This window comes from Drosophila novamexicana, unplaced genomic scaffold, assembly GCF_003285875.2.
Source record: "Drosophila novamexicana strain 15010-1031.04,08,12 unplaced genomic scaffold, DnovRS2.1 tig00002159-arrow-arrow-pilon, whole genome shotgun sequence".
NCBI lineage: Eukaryota > Metazoa > Arthropoda > Insecta > Diptera > Drosophilidae > Drosophila > Drosophila novamexicana.
The window spans coordinates 61,268-83,201 of record NW_020824951.1 but is presented as its reverse complement, the minus strand read 5'-3'; the positions used below and the strand labels follow the sequence as shown (position 1 = coordinate 83,201).

The window sequence follows — 21,934 nt, the reverse complement described above, 5'->3', positions numbered from 1 at the left end:
TTCGCGATGTTGCGAAACATTATTGAAACGGATTTGGTGGGCATTTCAAATGTATAAATCAGCGCTGTTTTCATGCAATATGACCAAATATTGCTGTTGGCAAGCTAATACGACAAATAATCACAATAAGTCTTATATCGATTACTTAACTTTTGCTTATTAAGTGCTAAATGATGTATGATTTATTTCAAACGAGTTTTTGAACTGCTTCAAGCGCTTATTCCTATTTGTAATAATATATATGTAAATATTAATTTTCAACAATCGCGCCTCGTCTGCAGTTCAACTATCGCTAACTAGCCTGTGCATAACCGGCGATATAACCAGATGAGCGCTTGCCAACACTGTCTGCTGCCAGAGCAACGGCGTCTGGAGCCAAACAAAACAACAACAACAACGGCCGGCATGTGTGCAAAAATGTCAAAACGAAGCGCATTGCCCAAAAACTAAAATCTAGCTAGCTAGAAAAACAAAATCAATTCAAAGTTTATATCACAAATCGAGTGCATAGAAATCACACGAAACTTAGCTGCCAAGTGAATTACACCCATTAAATAACCATCAATTTTCATTAATATTCGATGCAAATATCACATTAATTAGCAATGGAGTGGCATGAAATTGGCTTGATTGATAACCGTGCATCCAAATTTCCGGAGCGCTCCATACCTGGATATGAGGAGGTGTTTGGCAAGCAGATCGACGAACGGAGCATCGCAGGTAAGTAGTGCGCTTAAATGCATGTATGTATATATATTCTTGGCACTTGCAGCCGATTATATTGGCGGCATCATAAATGACGGCAGCTGGGGCTGGCTGACGCGCCAGCATGCGGATGCAGCCACTATTCTGATATGCCAGCTGAGCAATGGCTACCGCGTGGCTAGCTACACATTTCTGCGCGAGAACGAGCGCAAGATCAGGCAGCGCAGCAGCATACGCTGCGTACAGGAGCTGTTCCCGACTGGCATTGGCCGTCGCATACTGTTGGCCGTCTGCATTGAGCTGGTGCCGGGCCGGACACAGCTGGCCATCTATACGCCCACAAATAGTCAGGTGCTGCGCTATATTGACCTCAATGCGGCGGGCATTAGTACCCGATCGATGACCTTCCTGAACGAGCGCCTGTGCGCGAGCACAATTTTGCGTCAATTCGATGGCTGCCTGGCACTGGGCACAGATGCCGGCACCGTGCTGCTGTTGGATGTCAACGCCAGCCAAGCGATTGCCAATCGCTCCACAAACGTTGTGCTCCCGGATAGCGAGGTTCAGCGCAGCGATCTCATGTGCGTGTCTGTGCGCGATGCGGCTGCATTGGAACGCCTGGATGGGAAGCTGCGACGTTGCCGCCAACAGGATGTTCATGTGGCGCTCGAGTTTGATATGCCCGTGCCGGCACGGAATGCCATTACCAGCCTGATACCGCTGCCATTGATATCGGGCTTTGCTGCCGGCCTGCACGATGGACGCATCTGTGCCTATGACCTGAGACGCTTGCAGCTGGTGGCACAGTTGCGCATGCCAGCCGATCAGCAGCCGGCGCCGGTTGTTGGTCTCTGCTGTATTGAGCCACCGGATGATCCGCAGCCGTGCTTTTACATATGCTCCGTTTACAATTCGGGCGATCATCTGATGGCCTCGCTGCACTCGCTGAACTACAGGCGCTCCGCACTGTCCGTTGAGAATTGTGATTTTGATATGCGCGACTTTCAGAGCGCCACCACGCGCATTCGTCTGGCGCTGGACAATGGCAGCTGCTCGCTGATGAGCTGCGGCACAGCGTCCACATTTGCGCTATCCGGCGACTATGGCACCATTTTGACCGCCATCAGCTGGCACTCGCACACGGACAACAGAAACAAGCTCATATTGTTCGACATCAATCAATGGTACAAGGACGAAATGCCCAGCTCGCCGCGACCGGACGAGAAGCTCGACTATCTATGCGGCTTCGTCTTCAGCGGCCAGTATGCTGCGCTCAGCATGCAGCTGGACTCGCGCTCCATTATTCCTTTTATATCCATGCAACGTCACGATGATTATTACTATCCCAAGGCACTGTCGTTCGGTGAGTGGTCTTTGCAAAACAGCTTAAAAGCTGTATTCATTCAATTGGCTTAAGATTAAGGCTTACTTAAAGCTCATCTAAAGAGGCTCACGTCTAACTTGCCTTTGAGTTGATTTTATTCAGCAGCTTTAAAGAGCTTTCGACATCCTAAAAAGCATATACAAACAATTGTGGAAGCTTTAAATAGCTTTCGAATCATATTTTCAGCTAGAGTTGAATGCATCTAACAGCTTTGAAGCACATTATAACTAAGAGCTGCCTAAAGGCACAACTTTCTGCAGCTTTAAAGCTTTCCAAGCGCATTAATTGAATAGATTAATAATAAAATATTGATTGACTAACCGCCCACCCTCAGATTGCTTCCTGATGACAATTACGGGCTGTTGCCACTTTGAGTACATGGGTGTCCAGCGTCGATTCTTGAACTCGCTGTATTACAACAAGGGCAATGTGTTCCTAAATCCGAAATACTATCTGGAGGAGATCATAGAACTGCGCCTGTTGCCGCAGTTCCATGAATACGATCCAAATGTCTCGCTCTCCAGGGTAAGTGCAAAAAAAACATCCATTTTGCGTATCATTCAATTAACCGCTGTTCCTTGTTTTGTGCAGCGCGAAATGTACGAGCTGCTGCTGTCGATGGGACTGGAGCAGGATCGCCTCTGGCTGCTGAACAGCTGCGCCAGGAACTGCATGGACGGCAGCTATCTGTGCAATATGATGAGTCCCACGAAGCTAACCCTGTCCATACTGACCAACTGGATCGTGAAGCGTGCGGGCCAGATCAAGACGCGCTGCTCGGAGCTCTGTCAGGGCATCTTTGACTATGGCGGCTATGCGCTGGACGAGCGCGAGCGCAAAGAGTACCAGGAGCTAAACGGTCAGCTCTACAAGCTGCAGAATCTGCAAGCGTTCCTAGTCCGGCTGGGCAAGGCACGGCTCGGCCACGAGCTGGTCGAGGATCTGAGCGCCACAGAGCGCGCGCTAACCGTTCTATATGAATACCAGCGCATACTTTACTGGCTGATCGATCGGGCCATTTTGCCGGAGAGCAGCGAACAGCAGCAGCAGCCCCTGCAGCTCATACGGCGCGAGTATGCCGATCGTCGTGCCCGACAGCGTCAGAATCAACACATCAGGCTCTACATTGATGAGCAGCTGCAGCATTCCGGCTTTAAGGCTGGACTGCAGCGCCAAAGCGAACAAGATGGCCTCTATCCGCCGCGCACACTGCAATCGCTGATGCGCCTCATGCTGCTGCCCGATGCCAAGCTGGATCACAAGCACGAGCTAATGCTGTATGTGTTGCACGACGTGGACCAGCTGCTCGTGCCAAAGCGCAAAAGGCCACTCTATCAGGATTTTGCCATGGCGTTCGGCATAGCCGAGCCGCTGCTGAAGTGTGCGCGTTCCTTCTGGTTTCTGGACAACGGTGACTACGAGGTAAGCTCTGCTAGCCTCTTGATCATCGGCCAGTCAGTCAAACAATCAGTCTGTCTCGCTCTAATTGAAGTCTTCCCTCGCTCTTAACCTCCCTCTCTCTCTCTCTCTCTCTGTCTGTCTCTCCCTCAGCAAACGATCGATGTGTTGTACAGAGGACGCCTTGGTCACAGCAGCTACACGGAATGGCAGACCAAGCATCTGATTGAGACACTGCTCGCCCATAGAGCCAATCAAGAGGCGATGCAGGTGGTGCACATGCCACCGGGCTTTATATCGTCGGAGCTAAAGCTGCAGGTGCTGCTGGCCAATAATAATATACCGGAGGCATTTCATCATGCACGCATCTATATGGACGACGATGGTCGACCGCTGCTGGAGCGTTTCTTCCGGCATTGCATACTGAATGGCAAGTTTACGGTGCTGGCGACCTTGTGCCTGCGGGAACACGAGGAGCAGCTCGTCTATCGCCAGCTGCGCCAGTGCAAGACCCGGGCCACGGACTGTGTGCAGTTGATACTGTTGCTCAAGCGCTGCAAGTACATTGAGGCCGTGTCCTTTATGGATGAGGTGGCCGCCGAGCGTGAGCAGGGACCCAATGATGAGACGAGCGGCATATTGTCCGCCTATCGCACCACCATGGCGCCCGTTACCCAATCCATAGCTGGCACATATTTTCGCATACGCGACAAACTGAATGGGGATCAGCTGAGGAATCCATCGCCGGAGCCGTTTAGCTGCCAGCTGGCCAAGCAGAACGCCAACGGCCAGCTGGGCAACATCTTTCAGAGCTCCGCCCTGAGCGCCCATTGGGCCACACGCTATGCCAACGGAAAGCAGGCGCAGACGCTGAACAGCCGGAATATGCCGTTCCTCCGTAATGCCGCCCAATCGGTCAAGGATGTGCCACAGCTGCGTCGTCATGTGCGTCCCACACAATTTCAGTATGTGGAGAAGCGTATGCTCAATCCGAATCTGGCCAACTGCAGCCGGGATGTTGTGCAGCAGCCCTCAAAGCGACCGCGCCTCGAATTCGGCAATGCGTTGGAAACCTTTGTGCAACGTTCGCTAGAGCTGGCCGAACAGGAGCTGGCGCCGGAGCAGGAGCAGCAGCCGCCAATGCTGCACGATGAACGCGAGCTGGCCGCGCTCTTGGAGCCGCCCGCCTATTTGATGCCCAAGTCGGTGCAACAGGAGCCGGCAGCAGTCACTAACCAGGAGCAGCTGCGTCCCACCATACTCAAGCGGCGTCGCTCCAGGTGCCAGTCAGCGCAGCCCCTGGTGGCCGAGCGGCAGAGCTTCAGCTTTATGCCGCCCATTCCGCTGGATGACTTTGCGCGGGCGGCCAGTGACCAGGATGTCGAGATGATGGTGATAGAGGAACCGGAAGAGGTGGAAGAGGAGGAGGAGGAGGGCACTGATGAAATATTTGTGGAAATTGAGCAACAGCCAGCCAGTCCCAGTCCCAGTTCCGAGGTGGAGCAGGAGCAGCAGCCGCAGCAGCAGCCCCACGATTCCGGCTCCAATTCGGATACGGACTCCGAGTACCTGTCGCCGTTGGCCTCGGCCAATGTTTCCTTTGTTGATTCCAGCCAGGAGCAACGTGCAGCAATGGCGCCACCAACTGGTCCACAGCCACGCGGTTCCTTGTTGCTGGCGCGCAGCAGCCAGCAGGAGAGCAGCGGCTTCGGCAGCTTTGCCACGGTCCATATGGGCAGTACGACGGGTTCGTTGCAGTTAAATGAATTTGTGCCGCCTGTCTGCTCCTCGAAGATGTGCGAGGTGGCCAGCACGAGCAGCACAGTCAAGATCTCGGAGCGCACGACCATTTGCGGCGACATGGATGAGCCGAGTGTAGGCACATCGCCGCAGGCATGGTCCATGCCGTCCTCATTGCTGCAGCCACCGACGCAGCCACAAATGTTGCGCATGCTGGACACCACGCTGGGCATGTCCAGCTATGATATGACGCTGGCGCTGGAGCAAGCGGCCGAGCAGGAGCCACAGCCGGCGGAGCAAGCGAAAACAACAGCTACTACAGCCTACATAGACCTGGATGAGGATGAGGTGGAAGAGGAGCAGCAGCAGCAGCAGGAGGAGGAGGAGGAAGAGGAGCAGCAGCAGCAGCAGCAGGTTCAGGAGGAGCAGCCGGTGCAACAACAACAACAGCCAGAACAAGAAGAGGAAGTAGAGGAAGATGAGGAGGACGAGGAGGAGGAGGAGCAAAGCTCGCATTCCAGCAACGAGGAGCCCGCCACCCTCAACTACAATCGGGACTCGCCCAGCTACAGCGTCAGCAGCGAGCTATCGGACATGTCGTCTTCGGGCGTGGTCGGCACACGACAAGCACGTCAGGATGCGCCGGTTTATTCCATTGTTGTGGAGTCAACCAATTCGATCAGCAACTCCCGCTCGCCCACCTCGCATACGCCCACCTCGTTTCTGCCCAGCGATACGAACGTCTCGCAGACATCGAGTCCGCCGCGTGCGGCGCATGGCGGCGCCGCCGCAGGTGGCTCCAATCGTTCGCTGTATCGTGCCAACAGTCTGGAGACGGTGGATGATCTGGACACCACAAAGGGCTCCTTGGAGGAGGACGACGATTTGGACGAGGAGGATGAGTGCGTCATTGCGCTCGATGGCACCGAGGTGCGCGGCTATGTGGCGCGTCCGGAGCCGCTGACTGCCTGCAGCAGCGCCGAGCTGTTCGCCTTCAAGCAGCAGGACGAATCCGTGCCGCCGGCTACCCAAGTGCCATGCCCCTCGTTGGGCGCAACGGCCAACAGCGACTCGTACACCATCAACTTGGACAGCTTGGATAGCGCCGAGCTGCAACAGTCGATAGCACCATCTAGACCAGCTGCAACAGCTGCACCAGCTGCTATTGTGTTGGTTACTCCATCGGATGCCGGTTCCAGCAATCAGTCGGTGGCCACGGTTGCCTTTAGCGAGCACAAGGATCAACTGGACATGGAGAGGGAGATGACAGTGCCGGCTGCTAAGGCGACAGACTATGACGCCGAACTGGTTATGGATGTGGATATGACAGAGGCAGCTCCACGCACACTTGAGCAGCCCATTAGTCTAGATTCCGATGTGGAGTTCGATCCCTGCCTGACACTATCCGATACTGAGCAGGCGCCGGAGGGGGAGGAGCAGGTGGATGAGGTGGAGGAACCGGTGCGCGTCTCTGTGGCCACAACCCTGCCCACAATTGAGGAGGCTGCCAGGCAGCCGTTAGTGCGCATCAAACGCACACGCCAAAGCTTAACCGGAACACCGCCGGTGCCGGAGCGCAGCATACGGCTGCGCAGCGATGATCAGCGTCGCAGTGAATCCTCCAATCGTAGCACACCGTCACCAGTTACCGGACGCCAGCTGCGTTCGCTCCGCCGCCGCAGCAGCAGCGCGCTCAGCGAGGAGCAGCTGACGCCCGACGCGTCCACGGCTGCATCCGCAACGCCGCCGGTGGCACAACCAGCGCAAAGGCAAAGGCGTTTGCGTAGCGACGATTCTGTGGCCAGCATGCGTCGCGTTTTGCGCGGCAGCTCCTTGCCGCCCATCTCAACGGTGCCGGTGTCCACGCCCAAGCGGCGGCGAAAGCTTTTGGCCCGACCCTTGGAGGCCATTGAGGAGGCTGGCGAATCGCCAGCGTTGCCGCGTACACGTTCGCGCACACATCTCAGCCAGCTGGCCAGCAGTCCGGCCGTGGGCAGCTGGGGTTCTATAGCCGCTGTTGCTGGACAGGAATCAGACAGCGGCACGCCCACACGTAAACCTCGCAGCTGCAGTGAGCCGCCGGCTTTATTGCCCGCCAGGAGCAGACGTGCACGCAAGCCCAGCGGCAGTGAGGAGCAAAAACAGGAGGCGCCGCCAGTCGAACCCAGGAATCTGCGCAGTCGACGCAGCACCTTGGAGGTGCCGCCAGCTGAGCAGCCGCCTGCACCGGCAGCAGACGTGCCCGATGGTAAGTGGTCAGCTTTCATTTAAATGGGCCTCAATTACAATTTAACATATTTGCAGTAAGTGAAGCATCTGTGCCGCCCAAGAAACGGGGAAGATCCAAGAAGTAGAGCTGCCTGCACACACACACACACACACACACACGCAAACAAACTTACTTATTTGGCAGAAGTTGATGCAAAATTTACATTAGCTTGGAATTTTGTATTTTATTATTTTTTATTTTGGTTTGTTGTTAATCGGATTCAAATTGCCAAGACGCGGCAAAGTTAGATTTGAAGCATCTGCATAAGGAATTTCAAACATTTTAAATGGGAATAACTACTGTTGGAATGTGTGTTTGGTGTTGCCCAATCGTTTGGCAGTTTTAAACTTCATTTGTTACACGGCCACGATATATCGATAACAGCGAGCTTCGTTGTTCGATTTCTGGCAAAATAATCGATTGCACACATCGAACACAACAAAAATATAAATCTATTAAATATGTATTAAAAACCATTATAGTTATATACAATTATATACAACAGTTGAAAACGTAAATGTTGTCATTGGAGGGCAGGCGAACGATTTAACACACTTGAACAAAAAATATAAATCAATTGACATGATAAAAAATTCAAAATAATTACAAAAAGGATCTGCAGATTTTCAATGTTGCAAACTGTTGGCATGTGTTTTTGGCGTTGCCCAATCGTTTGGCACAGCTTGCCAACAAAACGATATACATATATCGATAACAGCAGGCGACGTTACAGATTTAAGTATCGATTGAGCGCAGGGGAGACGTTAAGTTTAAATATATTAAATATGTATTAAAATTTTCTTTATAGCTATATACAAATATATACAACAGTTTAAAACATAAACGGCAACAGGGCGGCAGGCAAGTGGGACATCATTAAAGCTAAACACTTTACGGTGGATGTCGTCTACAGCTACACAGATACTTATACATTTAAATTTAACGGCTATGCTTATCGCTTATTTGTATTTGTGGGGGGCACTGGGACTGGCATGGATTTCGCGTCTAGACCAACGTGGACAGCTCATGCAGCGAAATTGTTATGTTGCTCATGTCCAGCGTCGGCGGTATGCCTGGACTGACCGATCCGCTGGCCTCGCGTCCCATCAGGCAGCTACCATTGGCAGCAATGGCAATCGGTTTGGGTGTTGGCGGCGTTGCCGTCGCCGGGCGCACCAGGAACGGCGAATTGATGATGCCACCGATACCATTATTATTATTATTGTTATTGGCGCTGGCAGCGCACAGCAGCGGATTGAAGCTGCCGTGCGAATGATTGGGCGAAACGGGCGTCACCGATGTGGGATGATGCTGCAGCATGGAATGATGATTCTGTTGTCCATAGAGCGGCATCACCGGCTGGCAGCCGGCATTGTTAAATAGCTGAACTGGCGGCAGCTGCGTCGTCGCCGTTGAGAGCAGTGACATGTTCAGCGGCAACGGCGGACTCCGGTAGCTGATTGTCTTCTCCTTTTGCCAGACGAACACGTTGTGGACCATGGCGCCGCCGCAGAAGACAATGCCCACGCCGATGAGGACGCTCGTGATGATCGCCGGCGTCGAATGGAAATGATTGAACGTATACAATATGATGCCGGTCAGAAAGACGGGTATGGAGATGAAAAAGCCGCTGACAGCGCACGTACGGCTCGCACTCGACTTTTCCAGATACTTGTTGTCCCGGCCATCGAACATGGGTGAGCGCAACAGCTTGACGGCAAACAGAAATTGTATGGCGCAAACGAGCAGGCAGCAGAGATTCAGGGAGAGCGACAAGGCGCACAGTGCCAGGGTCACATCGTAGACAATGATGAAATCCTCGCTGCTGATGCTGCGCGTCAGTGCATCCTCGCGGCTGTTCGGCGAGATCTTTAGCAGAAAGATCAGCGAGAGCAGCGCCAACAGCAGGGAAACTGCAATGAGAATAACAAGTGAAATATCAGTGAAATGCGAAAATAAACAAAGTTCGGCTTTTCAAAACTAACGGACTTGCGCAAAGAAAACTGTTAGGTGGCAACGCTGCCACAAAGCATGATTATTGCTGTTCAACTGCCGCCAAGTGACAGCTTCAAGTAGACAATATGCAATTGCACAAAATACACTTTAATTTGCACTGCAAGCAACATCAGAAGGTAAAAAAATAAACAGTGAATTTCTCTTGTAAGTTAAGCGCAACTGCGATAGCCGAGCTTAGCCGAACGAACTATTAGATGGCAGCGCTGCCAGAGAAAATGGCGCCAATAAATGCGAAAAAGCAAAAGTGCTGCCACTCACCCAAACAGAGCAGACCCAGACTGGTCAGCACTTCGCGCGGTCCCGGGCCATGTTTTGTGGGCTTGACGCTCGCCTGCAGCACAGAATTTGGATTAATGCCCAAATTGTTGCAGTGGCTATAATTGTGCATATTGTTGTTATTGTTGTTCATATTGCTGTTGTTGTTGTTGTTGTGCAGTGGATGCTGCTGCTGCTGCTGATGGCTGCTGCTGCTGGCCAACATATGCTGGTTCGTATACGTGTGATGATGCAAACTATTACCGTTGCAATTACCGTTGGGCGTCAGCGGCGTTAACGGTTTCATCGGCGCCGTTGCAATATTCAGCAGCGTCGAACCACCGCCCCCGCCCGCACGCAACGCACCGTTCAGCAGCGTTGCGCTGCACGCGGACGCATTCAGCGCGGTTATGTTGAGCGGCTGCGGCGGTCGCAGGTGTATATTGCGTGCGGTGCTCGCAACGGCAGCTGCTGCCGGTGTTGGTGAAGCGCCCGCCGCTGCCGCTGCTGCTGCGACTGCGACTGCACCCGGCACGGGGCTGGTGGCGTTTGTTGTTGCTGCTGCTGCTGTTGTTGTTGTTGCCGCCGACGCTGAGGGTGGATTGCTGCTGCTGCTGCTGCTGCTATTGTTGTTGTTGTTGTTGTTGTTGCTGTTGCTGCCGCCGTTGGCCGTGCGCAGCAGCTGGCCGTTGACGGGCGCCGCGGCAGTTGCCGTGCTCGCATTCGAGGCGTGCTTCAGCATTTCCTGTCCAGCCAGTTAGGCCCTGCCTTGCTCTGCTTCTTCCTCCTCCAACTGCTATGTTTTGCTGCCGATGACACCTGCAACTGATCCTGCTCCTGCTCCTGCTGCTGCTGCCTGGGTAAGTCTGTCTCGCAGTTCCACGGGTGGTTCACATAATGATTGCCTTGTGCCGCGGTGTCTATGCAACTGAAACGATATTTATAGAAATAAAACAATAATTATTTATATTTATAATTATATTACTAATACTAATAAGAAAACTACTAATTATATGACGATAATATTCGATATACTATATATAAACTGCGTGATTGACTGATCGACTGAATAACTGATTGACTGACTGACAAACTGACTAACTGTTAGTTTGATCAACTGACTGTCTGATTGATGGTCTAACTGATCGATTGATTGACTGATTGACGGACTGACTCTTTGATTGACTGACTAACTGACTAAAGATTGACTGACCTACTGACTGATTGACTGTCAGTTTGATCGACTGACTGTCTGATTGATGGTGTGACTGATCGATTGATTGACGGACTGACTGATTAAATGTCTAAAGATTGACTGACTTACTGACTGATTGACTGTCAGTTTGATCCACTGACTGTCTGATTGATGATGTGACTGATCGATTAATTGACTGATTGAAGGACTGACTGACAGATTGACTGATTAAATGTCTAAAGATTGACTGGCTGATTGACGGACTGACTCTTAGATTGACTGACTAACTGACTTAAGATTGACTGACTTACTGACTGATTGACGGACTGATTCTTTGATTGACTGACTAAGTGACTAAAGATCGACTGTCTGATCGACGGACTTACTGTGTGACTGTCTGATTGAAGGACTGACTGGTTGATTGACTGATCGACGGACTTGCTATCTGAGTGTCTGCTTGACGAGCTGACTGTCTGATCGACTGACTGTCTGATCGACAGACTAACTCTGACTGATTGATTGCTTGATTGACGGACTGACTGTCAGATTGACTGACTGAATGACTGATTGGTGACAAACGAACCACACCGCAAGAGCTGGACAGCTTATAATTTTATTGTAGTCACCTTATGTTGATGTTTTTTGGCGTTAAGAAACTTTACTATCTTCATCCTACTTTTCATATTTTCAAAGATCTACGTGAAAATTGATTTGTGTCGCTTTTCACGCTTTTCGCAAAATCCGCAACTGCTTGTGAAATTTGCAAAAAACCTTGAATTTAAACCTATTTTGAAAATTCTGAAAATGGGTGGAATAGGCCTCAACAGAATAAATATGAAAATTAGTTTATTCAAGTAAGGCCTCCAACTAGTTGCCCGATAACTTCGAGTCTCATAGACAGAGGATCGCCATTTAACTGAGTTATTGCCCACTTTACCACCGTTTTAATTTCTTTCTTTAGCGTTTTTTAACATGCAGCCAGGCAGGCTAGGCTCAAATACTTAGATAGACGTACTGAATGCAGAACCATTCGCACGCTCAGCTAGAGCTGGCGATTGCCTCCAAGAATTAAGTGGCTAAAAACACGTAGAGTCAAGTTGCCCAAGCGAACCATATTTAAATCTGCGCTGACTTGGCATACTTTAGATTTACTTAACCGAAATTATCCTTGGCGAACTTATGTGGAAAACACAATTCAAATTAATTAAGCACCAATTTTTAGCTGACCAAAGCCAGTTCGTTGTCTTCGCTAATACCCTGCCAATGGGTATTACAATTTGTTCTCGACAAGCTCTTCTTTGGAAAACTCCAGAAAAAAAAAAACTAAATTGAACGAACACTCTCTTAACTACTTTATGATAAAGGTAAAGGTAAAAGTCTGAAATACTCTTTAACTACATCGTGGTTCGTATTATGTTATATCGAAGTTGAAAACCCAATCGGAATCATATTCAGCAAAAAGTTCAGCATTTTCAGCGATCAGCAGCCGCAAACAGCTAACATTTAAAGCTAAAATGTATATATATAACAAATTTTAAAGCTAGTCCAGCTACTTTTTTTTTTTTAGCTTCTTTTTGTTAAACAGCGTACTAGGCTGCCGTTTTTTAAGCGGCGTCTGGCAACGCTGATGCGGCAAGGTTGCACGCGAACCGTGAACCGAACCAAGGACAAATTGTTGTCGAGCCTGCAACCCTGGTTAATAACTGCATATACACTAGCAATATAACATATGTATTTTCTGCACGGCAAGGGTATTGCAAGTGCGACCAACTGCACAGAAGAGTATTTTCTTCGTTTTGTTGTTTTACACGAATCCACAGATGAGTTGAGGCGAAATTTTTGATTGCCTTGCAATTTGGCACATGCACAAAACACCGAAAAAAAAAACATATACAAATATGTATGTATGTGTGTGTGTGTACATATTTATGTATGTGTGTAAACACTGTTTGGGGCGCTGCAATGCAAGTTGTTAAACAAGTTTACCTTTTTGTTAGTTTTGTTATATATTTTTGTTGTTGGCCTTTTTCTTGCTTTAATTTCCGTGCGGCGCCTGTGACATTTGCATAGCCATGGCTAAGTTAATTAAAAAAAATAAATGCCAAAAACTTAATATGTTGAAATGAAAATGTATATCGATGAACGGGTCTAGGCCAAGCTGGGCCACAGCAGCGGCATTTTTCTGGCCAAGAGACGTTGTTACGAAGCGCGACGCGGCGGGTTTGAGGCACGAGCAGCAACTGGACGCCAGAGCAAAACAAAACGGCCAAGCGGAGAGTCTGGCTGCCATCGCTGTCTCTGTGTGTGTGTGTGTGAGAGAGAGCGAGTGAGTGTATGTGTGCGTGCGACAAGTGAACGATGAGAGCGATCAAGTGACAAAGAACGACTATCAGTCGGCGTTGCCAGCTCCGCAGTTGGCATCAGCCGTTGGTTCTAGCCGCAGGGGCTGCTGCGTCCACTATTCGCATAACCAGTTAACAGGGCAACGCACACACACACACATACGCACAGTCACACGCGCACACAGACACTGGGCGAGAGATAGAGCGAACGCAAGGCTGACGCTTAAATAACAAACAGCACCGCCGCACCGTGGTACACATGCGCCACTTGCTTGGCAGCATACTGTGACGGTGCAAACGTGCCAGATCGTTCGAATATACATAACTGCAAGTGTGACCGTTTAGATGGTTAACGATTTGACTGTTAACAATTGCAATTATTTACCAAATGCAACTCAAAGTCAAAAAATAAAACAAAATTAAATGAATGTTGATGCACTGTGCGACAAGCAAATAACCTGAACCTGATCGGCGCTCTGTCTATGTTGCACATCTGCAATTGTAGCTGTGTGCGCGTGTGTGTGCGTGTGTGTGTCCCAGGTATAGGCAAACAGAGCGCGTGTTGGTGTGCCACAAGCAGCGGCAGCGGTAGCTTCAACTTGCTAAGCCGCATTCCACGAGTTCCGGCTGGATCTGGATGGGGCACAGGGCGTGCGCTCTTTTGCATTAGCTAGGGAGCTCTCGGCGTCTGGTTGTTGCTGTAGCAACTTGCCACATAACAACATTCTGTGTCTACTTCAACTTGCATACCAAACATTCATCGCACATGTACATACAAATATACGTATAGATTTTCATAATGAAAATTTTAAACAACTAAAACTTATCTTTCTATTTCTTTGCTGTATAATATTTTGATTTGTTTTTCATAGTTTTTTGCTAAAGTACAATTGAAATAGGCGAGTAAAATATTTAACGGTTGCATTTGACATGTTTTTCATATTTGTAACGCTTTTTTAACAGTCAAACAAGTTGTTGGCGTTGCCACAACTGTTGTGAGTATATATCGATACAAAATTGTCAGTGTCACATGCGGTCACACCTATCGAATCGAGCCGAAACAAAATTGTTTGGTTGGGCAGCACTGTTGCATTTATCGGCCGACCGCCATTATATATTGGCCGTCTATCGCCTTACCTCACGCATTGTAATAATATTGACGAAGACCATCGTCATTCCGTTGTTAATATCTAAGTCGTATTTTTACTGGTTTATAACGTAATAATTTTCACTGCCAAATAACAATGACTGACCCGAGCAAATTGTCCGTTGCTGTGGTCTGTTCATCGAACATGAATCGCTCCATGGAGGCGCACAATTTTCTCGCTAAAAAGGGCTTCAATGTGCGCTCCTACGGCACCGGTGAACGGGTCAAGCTGCCCGGTCTCGCATTTGACAAGCCCAACGTTTACGAATTTGGTACCAGCTATGAGGAAATCTACCGTGACCTAGAGTCAAAGGACAAAGAATTGTAAGTGCGTGCATTTAAATGCGAACAATGCCAAATTCATCATGTTGATCTTTTGCCGACAAACGTTACAGTTATACACAGAACGGTCTGCTGCACATGCTGGACCGGAATCGGCGCATCAAAAAATGCCCGGAACGCTTTCAAGAAACCAAAGAGCAATTTGATATTATAATAACCGTAGAGGAGCGTGTTTACGATTTGGTTGTGATGCACATGGAATCGATGGACTCGGTGGATAATCGGCCCGTACATGTGCTAAATGTCGATGTTGTTGACAATGCGGAGGATGCACTGATGGGCGCATTTCTAATAACGGACATGCTCAATTTGGTAAATTCATTAAATGGCAAAACACGCCAGATTTCAAACAGATGTTGCTTAGTTAATGCTGCCCCATGTTTTTTTTTTTGGTTTTTTTTTTGGTGCGTTGGTCACTTTGCAGATGGCGAAATCGAATGATATCGATAATGATATCGATGAAATGATACAGGAATTTGAGGAGCGAAGAAATCGAGTAATTCTGCACTCTGTACTCTTTTACTGACAGCGCCGAGGAGGTCGGTTAACGGTACATGTCCAAACAATCACCTGCGCTCCACTGACCATAGATATCGAGATCGAGATCGAGACTTTAAGATTTGTATATATGATGAGCAGATCGATTATTTATGTCAACATGCATATGTCTACCAATAGGACGTGGAACAAACCAAGTCGAACAAGTCGAATTTTCCAGCAACAACAACAACAACAACAAATGATACAATAAAATTGTAATATGTGTTAACTGCATGTGCTATATACACAAATATATATAGTTATATATATATATATATACACACACACATATATATGTATATATGTATATGTAAACGCGGCTTTAGACTCTTGTCCTACACAAATCGTGCTAAAATTATTGTAATTTTATTATGTTCTCAACGTTTATTTCTAGTTTGATTGTAAATATAAATCAAAGAACTATTTCGATATGCATTATAATAGACAAAACGATTGGCATTTTAAATAAACTAGCCGAAATCGAACCAATTAGAATGAACGGACGGACACCTGCTCAGTTACCTACCATTAGATTACCGCTCAGGTAGATGATGTCCGCTCGAATATAATACAAAATAGCAAATCAACAAATACAAATGACTGTAGATAAACGAATCGAAATTGTTTAACAACAAATTGCGAAATTGTCTATTTTTCAGCATTTCAATTTAAAGCTCAATTTTCGTAATAAAAAAAACACACAACAAAATCTTCTCTTTATTGATTCAAATATATTCTCGAATACGTTCGTTAGGCGAGTGTTTACTGTACGCACAATCATTTTATCATCATTATCAGTTTCCGTTACACGATAAGCCAAGTGTTTGCGATTTACCTGTCGGCTTTGCGTTTACATATGTTCAATTCATTCACCTGTTGATGGATTCGCGGCGAGTCACTGATAACAGTACACACAACACACACACACACACACACGCAAGCGTATGCATATGCCGAGTCATGCACACATGTATTGGTGAATCACCAGCTTTGAAGAAGACCTTTAAAAATCCTCTGTTGGTGGTAATCATATTTCTCACAGATGACAGAGGGCTGTTCCAACAGTTTGCGGAACAAACAACAGTAAAAATTACAGTTCGAATTCAAGCATGCCACTATTCGCGATTGTTTACATTCAATTCAAACAAATTATAAGCATTTGAGCTTATCATTTTGAGCTTGCGCTGTGTGGCACAGGTGAGCGCATTATGCAACTGTTGTTTATACCCATGTATTTGCCAGGTCTAGGTTCATGTAAATGTAATCACAAACATGACTCGGCTGAATGGGCGTATTTAACAATTTGAAAAGCATTTTTGTTGTTTATGCTTTGTGGCAACACTGGCCACACAACGGCTCTCAATTTGAGAATGAGTTGGCATACACTGACACTGTGTGTGGGCGTTTGTCTCAGTATGTGTGTGTGTTTTGGGAGCGCGCGCGCATGTGTGTGTGTGTGTGTGTGTGTGTGTGCTGTTATGCACAACAGAGAACCGGCACATTGGCCGCAACTGCCGCATTCAAACTGAAAATATCAAAAGTTTTGTGCGCTCTCTTCTTCTTCTTCTTTGTTGTTGTTGTTTTTTTCTTTCGTGGTTGTTGTTTTTACAAGGCGTGCGCTTGTATTGTTGTTGTTGTTGTTGTTATTGCCGCTGGCATTGCCCATTGCCGCCGCTGCTTCATGTGCGCTTTGAACATTTGCTTTGGCGCATTCGCGCTGCGATCGTGTTAAGCTACATATCGTTTCTTTTGGAGGGCTCTGGCGGCGCTTAAATAAATAAATCAAAAACACTTTCAAACAACCAACACGACGTGGTATAAAATAACAACACAAGACAAAAAATAAATATATATATATATATATATATATACGTATAAAAAGCTCGTTCACGTTGCGCTTGCGTGCAAGTGCAGCTGTGTGCGTGTGTGTGTGTGTGTGTGTGCGTGTTGCCAACCAAAGCTGAAATCACAATTTTGTAGACTTGACCTTTATTTAAATTATCGGTCGAAAGCTTGACAAATTGTTTTAGCCTTAATTGCCGCAACCCGAGTAAACACACAAACACAGCAAGCGTCATTATTTGTCTTATTTGCTAAAATTACAAAATATATACAAACATATATAAACAAATCATTTCACTCAGCTAACAGAGCAGAGCCATCCATGTTCAAAATGGGTAAGTAGCTGGTCAAATACGATATACGCTTACGATATGCGATCCTCAATGAATGCAATAGCGTGTCCGTGTGTGTGTGTGTGTGTGTGACAATTGCTTGCAGGGCAGTGGGTTTCTGTTAAAGGTGGTAAACGACACATTGTGTGCGTGTGTGAGAGAGAGAGAGAGCAGGAGAGAACGCCCTTCAAATTGTATTCTTCAGCCAAAAGGGTCACCTACAAAGTGGCGGCAGCTTATCGCAATTCCAATCACTTTACCTCACTCCGCAATTATCTGCTGTTCCCTCTGTTGTTGTTGTTGCTGCTGCTGCTGCTGTTATTCACATTCACTCCAAAGCTTAGTGCGCCAATGTTAACCTTTCAAGTTAAAGTTGAGAACAGAAAGAGAGCGGGAGAGTGGGAGAGGTAAAGAGCGCGCAATAGCATTGAGAATTAGCCAATGTTAATGACATTGAAAATGTACACATATTTAAATGGTTTACATACCGACAGCTGTATGTGTGCATGTGCATACGTATGCATATGCGTATGCGTATGCGTGTGCGTGTGCGTGTGCGTGCATTAAAAGCCTTTCAAACTGTGCTCCAATGCCTTGTCAACTCCAATGCCAAACACAATGCTGAGTCATCTGCGCAGGAGCTGAGCTATAAACAGAACAACAACAAATGACAGTTAAAAATGTGAAAAACAATAACAAACTGATCAGACATACTTATATTCATTCATCATATCGCTGTTGCAATTACAGTTATCACTCGAACGCGCTCTGAAAAGTGTTGCCAAATTGTGAAAAAGAGAAAAAAAAAACAAAATGCATAAAATGGGTAATACTATTAGGAAAAATATGCAAAAATTAGCTTAAAAATTTAAAAAAAAAATATTTAAGGAATTTAATAATGAGTTTCTGTTTCGATTATAATCAAATTGCCTTTCGTTATTTTTCGAGCTATAAAATTTATATATATATTTTTCTTGAAATTGGAATTGTAGCACGTTAGATCGACAAATTCTGATGAAAAAAAAAGGTTTACAATAGAACTTACCTTTAAAATAGAGTTTCATTTTGTTGCCCCAGCGACGATCCTAACTATCTGATCTTGCGATTTGCACTAAACTTGAACTTGAACAAATTTGTTGTTTAGTTTTTGCATTAGACAATTGTTTTTGTTTTGTTGTCAATATTATCAATTGTGGAAATCTTGAAGCACGTACTACCTCTGCTCGAGTCTGTGCACTTTTGAGCATTTTGTGCAGTTTTCGATTGAAAAGAAATAGATAGATAGAAAAAAACAAACAAAAATAACCGAACGATTTGCGTCTCGGTTCGGGCTTCGACTTTCAGCTGTAATTGCCAACAGATATATGTATATATATATATATATATACTTATATATACTTGTATTGGTGTATTGGTGCACTTATCTGGCATACAGGTATGAGCTAAGGGCCAAGATATAGTCGGCTGAAAGTCAAGCTATTTATTACACATCTGGAAGCGCATCGAACGACACGACATAGAGCTGACCTCCACATCGAGTCCAATATCCGAGCAGGAAGAGCCCCACATTGAGTCCGAGATTGAGCCAGAGATTGAGTCTGAGATTGAGTCGGAGATTGAGTCCGAGATTGAGTCTGAGATTGAGTCTGAGATTGAGCCCGAGATTGAGTCCGAGATTGAGTCCGAGATTGAGTCTGAGATTGAGTCTGAGATTGAGTCCGAGTCTGAGCACGATTCCAGTTAGTTCATCTCCTTTTCCTGATCTCCTTTTTAGAGCATAACAGTTCGCAGTCCAGCGGCCATCTGGACCGGATCATCCAGAGCCTCAACTGCTCCACGATGATATGCGAGGGCACCCAGTTCGATGGCAAGCTGCCGCACACCTTTGTCGTCTTTGGCGCCTCGGTAAGTCCTGCCCATAATATCTCCATCTGATTGCGTCTTAATTCCGGTTTTATGCCGTGCACAGGGCGATCTGGCCAAGAAGAAAATCTATCCGACATTATGGTGGCTATATCGCGACGATCTGCTGCCCAAGCCGACCAAAATCTGCGGCTATGCGCGCTCCAAGCTGACCCTCGACGAGCTGAAGGCCAATTGTCACACATACATGAAGGTACGTTGCAGTTTTTTTTTTCTAATTCGACATAGATTCGACTGATCAATATGAAAATGGGCAGCACTGGCTCGCGCCAGGGCTGCAAGCTCAAAAAAAAAACGACGACGACTGATTCGGTTCACGGTTGGAACTAATCGCATTGAGATTCGATTCGGTTCGTGAACCTGGTTTTTCGGGTTCTTTGAAAATAATGTGATTTAAGTTTGTAAATAGAAGGAATGTAATAATTTATGGCGGGTTTGAACCAGCACTTACCCCAAATTTGCGTAACTTCTTCTACGCAATGCAGGTGCAAGCCGATGAGCAGGCGAAATATAATGAATTCTGGAGCCTGAACGACTATGTGGCCGGTCCGTATGATGTGTCCACTGGCTACCAGCTGCTCAGCCAGCAGCTGGAGAAGATCGAGCACGGTTGCAGGGCGAATCGCATCTTCTACTTGGCCCTGCCGCCGACCGTCTACAATCAGGTGACGCTGAACATCAAGAACATATGCATGTCCACGCGGTAAGTACGCTCCAGCGAGGCACGCTCCAGAGATAATCTTCACCTCTCTCTCTCTCTCTTGGCAGGGGCTGGAATCGCGTGATTGTGGAGAAGCCCTTCGGGCGGGACGATGTCAGCTCGAAGGCGCTGAGCGATCATCTGGCTAGTCTGTTCGAGGAGGAGCAACTGTATCGCATCGATCACTATTTGGGCAAGGAGATGGTCCAGAATCTGATGACGATACGCTTCGGCAACAAGATACTCAGCTCGACTTGGAATCGGGAGAACATCGCCTCCGTGCTGATAACATTCAAGGAACCATTCGGTACCCAGGGACGCGGCGGCTACTTTGATGAGTTCGGCATCATACGTGATGTAATGCAGAATCATCTGCTGCAGATACTTTCGCTGGTGGCCATGGAGAAGCCGTGCAGCTGCCATCCGGACGATATACGTGACGAGAAGGTCAAGGTGCTCAAGTGCATCCAGCCGCTGCAGCTGAGCGACATGGTGCTCGGCCAGTATGTGGGCAATCCCAATGGCAAAACGGAGGAGGAGCGCACCGGCTATCTGGACGATCCGACGGTCAGCGATACGTCCACAACGCCCACCTATGCAATGGCCGTCATCAAGATAAACAACGAACGCTGGCAGGATGTGCCGTTCATTTTGCGCTGCGGCAAGGCGCTGAACGAACGCAAGGCCGAGGTGCGCATCCAGTATCAGGATGTGCCCGGCGACATATTCGAGGGCAGCACCAAGCGCAACGAACTGGTCATACGCGTCCAGCCCGGCGAGGCGCTCTACTTCAAGATGATGACCAAAAGTCCGGGCATCACCTTTGACATCGAGGAGACCGAACTGGATCTGACCTACGAGCATCGCTACAAGCACTCCTATCTGCCGGATGCCTATGAGCGTCTCATTCTGGACGTGTTTTGCGGCTCTCAAATGCATTTCGTTCGCTCCGATGAGCTGCGCGAGGCGTGGCGCATCTTTACGCCCATTCTGCACAAGATCGAGCGCGAGCAGACGCCATCGATTCCATACCAGTACGGCTCCCGCGGACCCAAGGAGGCCGATCGCAAATGCCAGCAGAATAACTTCATCTATTACGGATCCTACAAATGGCACGGCCCCAATCCGAGCACATCCAATCTCTGAGTGCGCCACGCCCCGCCCGGCTCGGCCCGGATTCGACTTGGTCATGGACTTACCTTACACTTACTATAGCTAAATATATTTTTATATATACATCTCTATATATATATATTTCTTTATGCATACGCCCTTTTTTTCTTTGCTTTCGGTTAATTCTTATTTTGGTTTTTTTTTAAATTAAATTTATTGTATTTGGACTACATAAAAACTTGGCGCCTGTTTTGAAATTTTTTAATAGGGAACTTTCTAGGGACTTTTCTAGTTCTGAACTCTGTTAACCAACACTGGAAGCCAGCTCGAATCCGTTATTCGAATCGTTTGTTTTTGAATTATGAACCAAATCTCGAAACGAACAAGCTCCAACGAAAACAACTGAACTGATCAAGATTATTTTTATGGGCCGATGGAATATACATATATTTTACAGAACTGGGAAAACAATTTGATTATGGCTCGAAACACGTTCTGCATTTTGTAGAAAAACAATCATACATACACACATGCATACATATATAAACATTTACATACATAGCATGCATGCATGCATGCGTGCATGCATGCGTACTTGCATGCGTACATGCATGCATGCATACATATGTACATATGTACATACATACATACATATATACATACATACATACATACATGCATAACTACATAC

The 21,934-nt window shown here is 47.4% G+C and overlaps 4 protein-coding genes and 1 long non-coding RNA gene across 6 annotated transcripts; 3 read left to right on the top strand and 2 right to left on the bottom strand.

The window, feature by feature from the left end:
- The first annotated feature begins 427 nt into the window (after positions 1-427).
- LOC115769005 (protein ELYS homolog) lies at positions 428-8,009 on the top strand. Its single transcript, XM_030713714.1, has 6 exons — positions 428-720; positions 773-2,068; positions 2,424-2,614; positions 2,681-3,511; positions 3,641-7,475; positions 7,532-8,009. The coding sequence occupies exons 1-6, from the start codon at positions 606-608 to the stop codon at positions 7,579-7,581; spliced, it is 6,318 nt and encodes a 2,105-aa protein (XP_030569574.1). The 5' UTR covers positions 428-605; the 3' UTR covers positions 7,582-8,009.
- Positions 8,010-8,293: 284 nt separating this feature from the next.
- On the bottom strand, positions 8,294-14,107 carry LOC115769012. The gene is made up of 4 exons (XM_030713723.1): positions 12,949-14,107; positions 10,381-10,695; positions 9,771-10,281; positions 8,294-9,409 (listed from the first exon to the last, which is right to left on the bottom strand). The coding sequence occupies exons 2-4, from the start codon at positions 10,507-10,509 to the stop codon at positions 8,502-8,504; spliced, it is 1,548 nt and encodes a 515-aa protein (XP_030569583.1). The 5' UTR covers positions 10,510-10,695; positions 12,949-14,107; the 3' UTR covers positions 8,294-8,501.
- Positions 14,108-14,291: 184 nt separating this feature from the next.
- LOC115769007 (RNA polymerase II subunit A C-terminal domain phosphatase SSU72) lies at positions 14,292-15,574 on the top strand. The gene is made up of 3 exons (XM_030713716.1): positions 14,292-14,775; positions 14,847-15,105; positions 15,218-15,574. The coding sequence occupies exons 1-3, from the start codon at positions 14,549-14,551 to the stop codon at positions 15,317-15,319; spliced, it is 588 nt and encodes a 195-aa protein (XP_030569576.1). The 5' UTR covers positions 14,292-14,548; the 3' UTR covers positions 15,320-15,574.
- Positions 15,575-17,073: 1,499 nt separating this feature from the next.
- On the top strand, positions 17,074-21,398 carry LOC115769013 (glucose-6-phosphate 1-dehydrogenase). Of its 2 annotated transcripts, XM_030713725.1 has the most exons (6): positions 17,074-17,148; positions 17,478-17,510; positions 19,282-19,412; positions 19,477-19,623; positions 19,916-20,133; positions 20,199-21,398. In XM_030713725.1, exons 2-6 carry the CDS (start codon positions 17,498-17,500, stop codon positions 21,274-21,276), a joined length of 1,587 nt encoding a protein of 528 aa, XP_030569585.1. In that variant the 5' UTR covers positions 17,074-17,148; positions 17,478-17,497; the 3' UTR covers positions 21,277-21,398. The 2 variants fall into 2 exon arrangements, with proteins under 2 accessions (XP_030569585.1, XP_030569584.1); XM_030713724.1 differs by lacking the exon at positions 17,074-17,148 and having other exon boundaries at positions 17,200-17,510.
- On the bottom strand, positions 17,517-18,808 carry LOC115769015. The gene is made up of 4 exons (XR_004018671.1): positions 18,553-18,808; positions 18,222-18,275; positions 17,996-18,153; positions 17,517-17,866 (listed from the first exon to the last, which is right to left on the bottom strand). It is a non-coding gene; the product is annotated as an uncharacterized LOC115769015 (long non-coding RNA).
- Positions 21,399-21,934: the final 536 nt, after the last annotated feature.